The 12,462-nt window shown below is 43.1% G+C and overlaps 1 protein-coding gene across 2 annotated transcripts in view; it reads left to right on the top strand.

Moving 5' to 3' along the window:
• Nucleotides 1-2,912: 2,912 nt before the first annotated feature.
• Nucleotides 2,913-12,462, top strand: part of LOC148323058 (uncharacterized) — a 46,680-nt gene continuing 37,130 nt past the window's right edge. For both annotated transcript variants that reach the window (XM_088317842.1, XM_088317841.1), the window contains exon 1: nt 2,913-3,179. In XM_088317842.1, the coding sequence (XP_088173968.1) occupies nt 3,051-3,179 (129 nt within the window). In that variant the 5' untranslated portion in view covers nt 2,913-3,050. The remainder of the gene's footprint in view (nt 3,180-12,462) is intronic.

Below are 12,462 nucleotides of genomic sequence, written 5' to 3'. Positions count from 1 at the left end.
AAATCGTTTGGAAATCAAGTGTTATTATTTCAAATCCAACACTTTCATTGTTCAAGAGAGTAGACTGCAAGTGTCCAAGTGTCATACTGCACAAAATTGCATTCTGTTGGACTACGGATTTAATTGTTAAAAAAAAAAAGTGTTGTGTGTGTTCTTGTTTAATGTAGCCGTAAGGGGGCACAACCTTGTTTATAGTTTGTTCAGTAATTGTTGTTTGGTTGGTTAAATTCTGTTGACATAAATTATGTTAATTCTAAAATTTGTCATTGTTGTGACTTTATTAACTTTTCATGGTTCTAATTACCTTGCATAACATTTTCCGCTTTGATATATCTGCAAAATCCAATATAGGACAAATCACGTGGTGTTAAGTAGTATTTTCCGTTAACCTGCCAATGTCAAAAAAGGGTCAGTCCCAAAAAATATTTTCTTATGACTTATTAACTTATTCAATGCTCTAATTATTTCATGAACTATTTTACTATATATTTATACAATAGACAGCATAGTTAATTTTGCTGTTAGCAAAAATAAATAAATAAAATAAAAAACTATGTTTGGAAGGGTCTGGTCTCCCTGGACATTTTGAGTGGTGGGAAGTAAAAACATATTAGGAAATGAATGAGTTATCACGTTGTACCAAGGCGGTAATTATTATTTATTTTTTTTTAGTTTTGGCGGATTTTCACTAAAACTTCCATTGTCGAAAAAAAGAGACTGTCCAAAAATGTTTTTATGACTTATTGACTTTTTCAATGCTCTAATTATGTCATATGAAACATTCAGATTTGATTATATATAAAGATAAAGATAAAGATGTCCTTTTTTAGTCCCACAATGAGGAAATTCTTAGTGTTACAGCAGGAAAGATATAGATCACACAGAGGTGGCGGCGTAATGTAGCCGTTAATGTATAACATTAGTAGCAGTCATTCAGAAAAAGCAAACCTATGCGAATATACACAGTATATATGTATATACACAAATCCCCAAGTATATACACACTTACACCCCACAACTTATACAAGTGTAAGGAAACACTCCTAATGTCTGTCCATGGTACAGAGGGGAAATAAATAAAAATGCTGCAATGATGAAAACACTGCAATGATAAAAATACTGCAATGATAAACTAAATACAGCATTGGTCAAATTAAGTACACCATTGAACTAAAGTACATTAGTAGTGTGTATTGCATACTAGGACTGCACTAATGCACTAATGCACGCCCATTTGTAGAGTTGACCCAATGTTCTTGTAAAACAGTCTGACAGCAGCCGGCAGGAAGGAGCGGCAAAATCTCTCCTACGCACAGCGAGGGTGTAACAGTCTATCACTGAAGGAGCTGTGGAGTGCTCTAAGAGTGTCATTGCGGGGGTGGGCTGGGTTGTCCTGCATTGATGACAGTTTCGCCATCATCTTCCTGCCCCCCACTGAGTCCACAGAGGCAGCCCAGGACATAGCTGGCCCTCCTGGGCAGGAGATATGGGCTGTGTACATTTGGTCCTTACTGATACGATCTCATTTGCTCTATTGCGTTCTTTCTTTGTTTCTTTTTCAGCCTGGGACAAACCTGGTCGAGCCTGTATCTTAATAGTGCCAACACATGAGACATTATCTAAACATCCAATACCCAAAGCAAAGCCAACACGTTTAGAAATCTTTTCAAATAATTGGCTATAAAATCCCAGGAGTACAGTACTTTCTTGGAAGTATAATTTGTGCTTGTAAATTGAACTAGGAATGTGCTGTAATTGACCTTACAGTGTTTGCATACTGTTAACTCATGCCGTGTTATGAGTTGTGTTTTTCTTGATGTGGTTTTGATTGGTTTTAGTTTTATCATTGTTTTTTTTTTCAGTTCAATTCCTCGAGGGCCGGTGTCCTGCCTGTTTTCCATCTCCCCCATTATCTGATCATTTTAATCCGGTGTGTTGCAGCCGGGAGAGATGGAAAACAGGCAGGGTGACGGCCCCCGAGGAACAGGATTGAGGAACTCTGTTGAAGGCCTTCTCATGTCTTGCATCTCATTAGGATTTTTTTTTCTGTGTCCACTTGTTTTTATCACCCTTGTTTCTACCAATATGCTCCTTTGGCCACCTGTGTCTTGTCCATTTGTTCCTCATTGTTTCATCAGTTTGCTTGTATTTAGTTTGGTTAGGTAGTCTTTGTTGGATTATTGCTTCTATGGAGGGGTTAACTGGACTATTTTTTTGGAAAAATACATTTTGTGTAAGAGTTGCGATTGCACTTCTGACTTGTCTCACTGCTTGCCAGCATTTGGCTCCTCAAGCTTGGCACAACAGTGACAAATTATTTCCCACTGATTCCCTTTCTTGTTTTTAGTTTCTGTAAATTGTTTTGTCTGACACTGATTTTAATTTCTTTTGTCATTTTATAAATATTTAGACCAATTCCATATTATATTTGGTTAAAGGTTTGTATTTTAGCGTAAATTCTTATAGATTTATAGTTGAACATTTTTCATAGTTATTGATAACCTAATGCAATTCATATTCTTGGAGATTGTAATGTATAGAATTAAATTTGCATATTGGTTACTATAACCAAATTTTTGGATAGATTACTACAACATAAAATATTTGTATGGCAGTTGAAACAACCCTAATGGGTAAAATTTTACTGTTGTGATGGTGCTATAATATCCCAGTGGCTGTCTTAATAATAAACCATTTAGGGACTTTTGACGAAACTTTTTTTTCTCGTCTTCATGATACTGTATGAATGTGTAATGAGGGCATAATGATACGTTTGTGTTTTCAAAGTACCGCGACGACAGAAAATGTACAGATGTACTTTACTACCTACAATTTGTGATACCACACGCAATTTGGATTGCCCTCTAAATCCATTCCGTCTTTCGTTTTATTCTACTCCAGTCCAACAGAGGGCAGTTGTGAACTGTATAACTCCACTTGTCCACCGCCAAAACGTGTATTTCAAAGAAGAAATATTTTTCTTTACCGAAGATCCTGACAAAGCGGCTTGGATTATCATTTAAAAGATACAAAGAACCTCATAACCGACGATGTATGCTAGGACTAATACCGGTAGCTCACATGGAGATTTTCCTGACAGAAACGGAGTGAATTACGTGACATCGACAGAGTCTTTCGGCCATTGCTCCCAATTATTCTGGAAAAAGGATCCACACGACGTAAGAATCCCCACTGCCTAAAATTTTAGCGAAAGAATCAGACTAACTATTCATGAAACAAATAAATGTGTTTCTTGGGAATACGAATATTTAAATATATTCGTCATGTGTGACTCTCACGTGAATCTGACAAACTATACGTTGTTGTTAGTTTGTGTGGGCATCTTCTTCAGCCTTCCCCTAAAGCACCGGAACGGCTTGTGGCCTATTTACCTAATTGCTACAATGTTTAGTGGTTTAATATCGTGTTGATCATCGTTACAAGACTGAGACAACGCACATCACTTAAAGACCATGTCTGGTTCCAAGTAAATGCATACTGCGGCCGGTCTGGAATATGGTAGCGACTAGCCAATGTTGTGGATAATTATCGAGACAAGCTATTGCTAACATTTTAGACGGACGTTATTAGTAGCTGTAAAGCCAATACTAAAGAAGGTAGCGCACGAATTATGCATTTTTATGTGAGATAACTAAATGACAATACGGCAATATCGCAATCCAAATTACATTGTTTTAAGCCGCTGATGCATGAGTATTGCCTGCAGCATTGTGATCTGAAAGAAACAACAAGGCTTGACCAACCGGAAACAAGAGCGGAAGGACTCCACCGGGGTCTTTAAAAAAACTTTTTTCTAATTCCAGGCTGCAGTTCCTAGTTGTGAAATCTAACATATTTCCCCTACCCACCCAAGTGTGAGTAATTGTGTTTTTTGTATTTTTTTTCAGGCTGATCCCAATTTTTGAAAAATACGGATTCCCGATAATAATTATTAAAAACGTTTATAATGCATAAAATGACATTTGATTCCCCCCTAATGCATTTCAATGATCGACAATTATATGCTGATTTTCACAATTCGTAGGTCGGCGGTCCCCATTGCCTGTGGACACTGGATGCTAACTGTAAAAAAAACAGTTACTTTCCTTTACTGTTTCGCAACTTTAATTGCTTGTAAAAATTAAGATTTGTTTTGTTTTCAATAACGGGTCCATAGAATGTCCTTATGAACAAATTTTAAGGATACAAGGTTATACTATAGATTTATGTGTAATATATATTAAGACCATTATTACTCGAGTACAATTGCTGTAAGTGGTACAGCATAGGCGGCCATTTAGCCAATTATTTTTGGGTGTTTGAAGGGCCATAATCTTCCAATTTTATTTTATGAATGTTACCACCGACACCAAGTATCAATACTGCTAGTATGCTTGATACACCTCTCCCATAAAATGATGACCGATAATTGTAAAGAAAGACTTGCATATGCCATTATAGCATTTTCTTTTAAAACTGTTTGAAAGGAATTGCAGTTTTCTATTATATTTTTTTCATTTGTTCATAAACTACTTTTGCATGAACAACCAGTAACATGAATTTAAATAAATAAAATAAAAAAATATCAAGTTGCCCGAAAAAGTCCCCCTCAAAATATGTCATTGTACAATTTCTTTTTAAGCAATATAGTGAAGGTGACGATTTAATTTGAATACAGCAGTGCTTCAACTAACATTGAGCAATACCTACCATTTAACCAGAGCTTTGGCAACACAATTTTGTGACCGTTTAATTAGAATCAGAATCAGAAATACCTTTTGTCATTGTACTCAAGTGTGCAGCGAGATTAGAGAGCTCCCCTCTCCAGTGCAATACAACAATAATTCAGATAAATATATAAATTAGATAAATAAGAGAATAGTGAATGGAAAATAATACTGAATAGGATATATAAAAACACATCACGTTGCTGTTCTGTGAGGTAAGGGTGGTCGTGTGAGAGTTTAGAATGGAGATGGCTCTTGGAAAGAAACTGTTTCTCAGTCTATTGGTCCTTGATTTGATGCACCCGTAGCGCCTGCCAGAGGGCATCAGGTCGAACAGGTGTGAGTTTGGGTGGGTATTGTCTTTGACGATATTGAGAGCCCTGCTGAGGCACCGGGCGGTGTAGATGTCCGACAGTGAGGGGAAAGGGCAGCCAATAATCCTTTGCGCTGTTTTGACCGTCCTCTGGAGCCTCACTCTGTCCGCCTCAGTGCAGCCGCACTACCAGGTGGAGATACAGTACGTCAGCAGGCTCTCGATGGACGAGTGGTAGAAGGCCAGCAGCAGCTTCCTGTCCAGGTTGAATTTCCTGAGGACTTTCAGGAAGTGCAGACGCTGGTGGACCTTTTTTATCACTGCTGTGGTGTTGTGTGTCCAAGAAAGGTCATCGGAGATCTGTACTCCCAGGAACTTGAACGTGTGGACCCTCTCCACACACACGCCTTCGATGCAGAGGGGGGGCGGCACCGTCTTGTTCCTCCTGAAGTCGATGACGATCTCCTTTGTTTTTGCAATGTTGAGTTGCAGTCTGTTGTCCTCGCACCAAGCCGTCAGTCTCTGGACCTCCTCTCTGTAGGCTGTCTCGTCACCTTCCGAGATCAGACCGACCACTGTCGTGTCGTCAGCAAACTTGACGATGGTATTGTTTCCGTGGGCCGGGCTGCAGTCGTAGGTGTAGCAGGGTTCGAAGTTAACTTTAAAAACTGCTTGCCCATAGGGCAAGTGCCACTAAAATTTGCCTTGCCCGAGTGGCCAAATTACTTGCCCAACTTGGGCAAGTGACAATTTTTTTTCTCTTGCCCGAAGATTAAATTACCTTGCCCTGAGTGACTTTTTGTATGACAAAGTGTCTAATTACAAATTGCATTAATTTTTTGTTCGGACAGTTCCTGCCTAGAAAGAATTAAAAATACGTTACAATCATAAGGGTTGCTTATATAAAAATGTATCATGTATTAACACATTAATTAGGTGTCTGCTGACCCAGGATTATGTTATTCCTTCATGAGTTCTATGTTGCTGACGTTCCAGGCATTAAGAAACAGTCAATGAAGCATATGTCCGAAAGGAGCTGGCAGCTGGCAGGTAGAACTGGTCCTGTGAAAGCTAGACTAAGAATAAAATGTTTATGGTTGTAAAATGTGTGCCACAAATGTAAATAAACATATAATCTGATATGCATAAATTAATCTTGTTTTCATCATCAACCATGAAACCCTACTCACAACAGCATGTATCATCCTGTGCAGTTATTGAAAATGTTAATTGTAGTTTTAATAATTAACAAATCTGCATGTTAAATTGGGAAAATGATATTACAGCAATCCAGAGTATCAATTTTAAGTCCAAGAGAGCCTATTAATTGAGTAATCACATGAGTAAATTATGAGTGTGGGAAATTTGTGTATTCCTTTAAGACCAGTGCCTGTGGTGCTGCCTGCATAAGTTTCATAGCATAAACAGAACACAGTCACTGACACTATGTCAGGTCACATCATGGAGCTAATGAATTAACAGCCAATAATCAAATATTACTCCCTTCCTTACTCACAACTGAATCGTCTACTTAAAAATATTCGAGCTATTTTAGTCATGTCAGAGGAATCCGAAATGTTCGGATTTGAACGAACTCGTCGCCACTTGTAAACATGCGCAGAAGGTAAGAAAACTTCCGGCTGTCAATTTTCGGCCGAAATATCGTATGTTTTTGTTGTGTTTTTCAAACTTCAAATGAGGATGCAACTACAGCGAGTTCCAATACTGCGGGATTTATTGACGTTCACTTTAACTCGACATTCACTGAACTAACCGATCCCCGTAGCGCCCGCCCATTGCCCCCGATAAGGCCAATGGACCATACCACAACATAAGGGGGTGTCTGGGTTAAACCATCACCATACAGTGACTACAAACAGATCACACGACAGTTTTCGTCGGAATTAAAGATATTTGGCTGCTTTAAAAAAAATGCTTGCCCGGTCGCGTAAGTTGCCCATAATTTTACCTTGCCCGTGGCCAAATTTCACTTGCCCCGGGCAATCGGGAAGCGGTTAAGCGCGAACCCTGTGTAGAGGGCGTATAGGAGAGGGCTCAGCACGCATCCTTGAGGGGAACTGGTCCTCAGCGTACGGGTGGAGGACGTGTAGGGGCCGAGCAACACAGTCTGGGGTCTGTTGGTCAGAAAGTCCTTCATCCAGATGCGTGTGAGGGCAGGGAGGCAGAGAATGTCCAGTTTGGCGACGAGGATGTCCGGGATGATTGTGTTGAATGCCGAGCTGTAGTCCACAAAGAGCATCCTTGCATAGCTCTGCTGTTGTTCCAGGTGGCCCAGCACAACATGCAGAGCAGTGTCGATGGCGTCCTCAGTGGATCTGTTAGCCCGGTATGCAAACTGGTAGGGGTCCACAGTGGGAGGAAGGCAGTCCCTGATGTGCTAGAGAACCAGCCTCTCGAAGCACTTCATGATGACTGGCATGAGAGCGACTCAGGAGGACTGGGGGTGACTTTTTGGGGACAGGAGTAATGGTGGAGGTTTTCAAGCAGGAGGGGATGACTGCTTGAGCCAGGGAGCGTTTGAAGACCCTGCAGAAAACATGTGACAGTTGGTGGGCACATGCTCTGAGGACCTTGCCTGGTATTCCGTCGGGTCCAGTAGCTTTCCTGGGGTTAATAGCCAGGAGCGCGTGCCTCACATCGTGTTCCTCTACGGTGAGTGGGGGGGAGTTGAGGCATGAAGTGCGGGGGTGTGACGGTTGGGGCGAGTCAAAGCGAGCGAAAAAGCAGTTAAGCTCCTCTGCCAGCGATGCACTCGGGTCTACAGAGGTCGTGCTGCTGCCTCGGAAGTTGGTGATGCTCCGTAGACCCTGCCACACCTCCCGTGGTCTGTTGCTGGCAAGGTGGAACTCCAGCCTCCTCTTGTAGTTTGCCTTGGCTAGCTTGATGCCTTTGCTCAGGTAAGGCGACAAAGCCCAGCAAAGGGTGGCTCGTGCTGACCTGGCAGCGTCACGGGCCTTGAGGAGAGAGCGGACCTGGCTGGACATCCAGGGCTTCGCATTTGGGAAGGTCCGTATGGTCCTGTTTAGAGACACAGTTTCCATGCAGAACTTGATGTAGTCCATTATACAATGCGTGTAAACATCAAGGTCCTGATGATCAAAGAGGTTCCAGTTGGTGTCTTGAAAGCAGTCCTGTAATTCACTCATGGCGTCATCACGCCAGGTTTTCACAGTCTTTGTGGTGGGCCTGAATCTGCGCCTGAGAGGGGTGTACGCAGGTGCGAGCTGCAAGGACAGGTGGTCTGACTGGCCGAGGGGGGCGAGTGGGAGGGCCCTGTATGCGTGCTTGATGTTCGAGTACACATGGTCGAGAGTGTTGTCTCCCCTCGTTGGGCACTTGACATGCTGGTGGAACTCTGGGAGTACAGTCTTTAAATTGGCCTTATTAAAGTCCCCCGCTACTATGTGAACGCCATCAGGGTGGGCCCGCTGATGTTTATTGATGACGCACGCGAGTAGCGAGAGCGCCGTGCTAGTGTTAGCGTCTGGAGGGACGTTACCAGCTGTGACGATCACTACCGTTAGCTCCCTTGGGAGAAAATAAGGCCGGCATTTAACGGACATGTACTCGATGTCGGGGGAAGAGTGCTTCTCAACGATCGTGCTATCGCCACACCAGTTCTCATGCACGTAAACACAGAGCCCCCCACCCCTGCTCTTACCGGTGTCCCAGCCAGCTAGATGCTAGCGTCGGGGACGTTGGCGTGTAGCCAGGATTCCGTGATGACGATCACACTGCTGTTTCGCACATAGCGGTTTCCCAGGATTTGTAATCCCAGATCGTCGATTTTATGGACCACGGATCTGGCGTTGGTGAGGTAGAGACTCGGCAGTGGTTGCCTGTGGGGCTGCCGTCGCAGCCGTAGCAAGACACCGGACCTGCAGCCCCGCTTCTGCTTCCTCTCTCTGCTTCGCTGTCGCCGCCTCCCGGTCCCGATGACAAGCCACAGTGAGCCGGGCGGCCTCGCCAGTTCGTCAGGAATTTTGCGATCATAGCAAAATTCCCCTGTGAAGGTTATTTCGCATCGATATCCAATGTCCACAATGTCCTGGTGGGTATATCGATGCTGTGCCTCAGTTGGTGCCAATAAGACCAAGCAAACACAAATAAAAAGCAATAAGGAGCACTGGGAGAGAGAGCCGTGAGCCGCTGCGACTCTGCGCGCCGCCATCTTGAATTCAATTAAGTTGTAATGCCTCAGTCTGAACACTTTGTGGCAACCAAGTCTTGACGTACATGATATAGAACAGAGGTATTCAATTAAAAGTCACAGAGGTCCATGACTAAAATTTCTTCCAATTAAAAGGTCCGAACCAAAGTCCAACTTCCCTTAATGCCTAGCCAATGTTCACATTGTTATATAGTTTCAATATTTAGTCATTTTCAACAGAGCTCACTTATATACTAAATATGTAGTAATGTTCCCATTAAACACCTTTGCCAGTCAAACAAATGTAAGGCGTTTAGTTCACATTCAAGAAAATGTGGCTCCAGGTACTTAAGGGTGCCACTTCCAGAAAAAACAGTAAAATATCTCCTGCAGAAATATATCAACTGCTGAGCATTGAGTTAACATCTTTTACCTTTTTTTTTATTAAATCAAAGCGTTATCAGCCTAAAAAAAACTGAGAGCCTAATTATCCAAGTAAAACAGGTCAACATGTTCAGTACACAATCAATAAAAATGGCGGTCCTCCTGAAAAACTAATTCACCACCTTTTCTTTTGAATATTTTTTTTAACTTCTCTTAATGAGAAAAACGAGTTTGTGACTGCCCTGCCAGTGACTTAATTCTGGGTTGGAACGGAGTCAGAGCCATTGGGATTTGGTAGATTATTTCACACATATGGGCTTTGTGTTTTCCTTAAAATGTTTGTGCAACCGCATTTAAGCACTCCTTCACAACTTCCCCATCACTGAATGTTTTTTTATGTTTCCCCAAAATCCATGATACTTTTAGTGAGCATTCGTTTGCATGCCGCTGGGCTGTAAACAAAAATGTAAAAATCTGTTATACTGCACTCGAAGTTCGATGTTTTTGCGGTGCTTTGTTTCGTAGTGGCGCTTCGCAATGTTACGACGGTTTCGGAGCATATGATGCACACTGGTTTGGAATCTGCTGCAGCCAGAACGAAACTAAATTTCTCAGTCCATTCATTTAAAACAACACACATCGGCCTTGCTAACCTTTTAGCAAGGCATACTGTCAGCAGCACTTTCTTCCGGTCTGCTGCGCAATTGGCAGTGGATCGTAAACAAAAGATTTGATTGGCTCAAATCAGTGACGCCTTTTCCGTATTAACTAGAATTGCAGCGCCAACCTTTGCGAATGCGCCCTGAAAAAAATTCATCGTAGATCGGTCATGGGTCCGGTCCGAACCATCGTGCGGTCCGTATCCGGACCGCAGTCCGCCATTTGGTGATGCCTGATCTAAATAATGCTTTCCTTCTATAAAATAAAAAAAACGCATGACAAAATGTGTTTTTGACAACCAAATAACGGTTTATTAGCACATAAAAAAATATTGAACTACTGAAATGAACTACAGTGAAACTCCGGTTATCGCGAAAACTGAAAATCCGCGAAGTAGCGGCGCCCCTTCAAAAATGCTTAAAAAAACAGGTATACAGTATACCCCCCTGTGTACAGTACACCATATAGAATACGGGTAGAGAGAGAGTGAAATTCATGTTATAACAAAAAAAACAAATTATTATTAAAACTTATTATTTTTTTATTCCCCAGCCATTATTTTTGTATTTATTCAATTACTTCTTTTTGTATTTATTTAATTACTTCGACTTTTACCTGCTGGTACGCCGTCCGGTGTGCCCTGTGAAATGAAAGGTGGCATTCTTCATTTATTTATTTATTCATTCATAACTGACAGCCTCGCGCTCCGCTCGTGCCCGGGCGGAAGAGATGCTCCTCTTCGGCGTAATTGTCACGCATGCCGGACCTGCTCCCCCGAAGCATGTCTCCGTTCGGTTGAACTCGGTTTCATTTCGCCCCGCTCGTGCCCCGGGCGGAAGGTGCTCCTCTTCGGCGTAATTGCCACGCACGCCGGCCGGCCTGCTCCGGAGCTCTCGTACGGTCCCGAACGGAGCGAAATGTCGCCCCGCTCGTGCCCGGGCGGAAGGTGCTCCTCTTCGGCTTAACTGCCACGCACGCCGGCCAGAGCTCTCATACGGTCCCGAACGGAGCGAAATGTCGCCCCGCTCGTGCCCGGGCGGAAGGTGCTCCTCTTCGACTTAACTGCCACGCACGCCGGCCGGAGCTCTGGTACGGTCCAAACCGCGCGAAACGTCGCCCCCGATCGTGCCCGGGGGAACGTGCTCTTCTTCGTCCACTCTCCTCTTCGCCCACGCTCTTCTTCGGCGCACGCCGGCCGTCTAACCGCTCCAGCGCCCCGTCGTGCCGCTCGGCGAAACTACAATGCCCCCGCGGAGCGGAGCGAATGGAGAGCCCGGGCAAAAAAGTTTTTAATTTTTTAATATTTTTTAGACCCACGAAGCACTGAACCCGCGAAAGGTGAACCGCGAAGTAGCGGGGTTTCACTGTATGTACCAACGTGCGTGCGTGTGCATTGTTTGTGTGTTGGCGCGTGCGTGCGTGTGTGTATGTGTACACCCCCGCCTGACCATCAAAATTACACTTTATTGTGTGTAGACTGACTGCTGGGTTTTGCCTCAAAATAATTGTGTGCAAACTGGTCTGTGCCACCCGTGATGTGCTGGAGCAGCTCAATAAACAGCTGAAGGAACTCCGCTGTTAAGTTGTCCAGTGCTCGCAGTGAAATTGATGTCTTTTAGCTGGCATCCCCATCACTTCGAGATGCACGCCCTGTATATTACAGAAATATAAACAATTGCAAATATAAGATATTTTATTGCTGCGGTATGAATACTTTTATTCAACTTTTTTTGCACCAACAATGTCAGTAGCTCTTTGGCTGCTGAATTTACAATAAGTAATTTATAGAAAGATGTACAGTTACCACACATTTACTTTTACTGTTCAACCCCCCGCCGGCCCCCGTCTCTCCTCTCTGCCCCCCCTACACGCACACACATACACAAATACATACACGCATGCGGCTTGGTTACATTTATCTCTTCAATTTACTGAAGAAAATAAAATGAGGAACAGCGGTTTTAGCAAAGTTCTAACCGAACCAAATATATTTTTGAATGCATACAACCCAGAGTGACGATACGCTAGTCCACCAATTGTGCAAATGTGTCGCGCCGCGAATGTGCACGACATATTTTGTCCACATGAAGAGGACAGGCGATCCGTACATGTATTATTAATATTACTGGCAACGTCATAGTATAATAGGACATACCGATGTGCATAAACGGACTGATGAGCATAACGGGTGACAAAGCTTTTAATGG

The sequence above is a fragment of the Idiotropiscis lumnitzeri genome, chromosome 15 (genome assembly GCF_059441095.1).
Source record: "Idiotropiscis lumnitzeri isolate Australia: NSW breed Sydney's pygmy pipehorse chromosome 15, RoL_Ilum_1.0, whole genome shotgun sequence".
Taxonomy (NCBI): domain Eukaryota; kingdom Metazoa; phylum Chordata; class Actinopteri; order Syngnathiformes; family Syngnathidae; genus Idiotropiscis; species Idiotropiscis lumnitzeri.
This window is presented reverse-complemented; position numbering and strand designations above follow the sequence as displayed.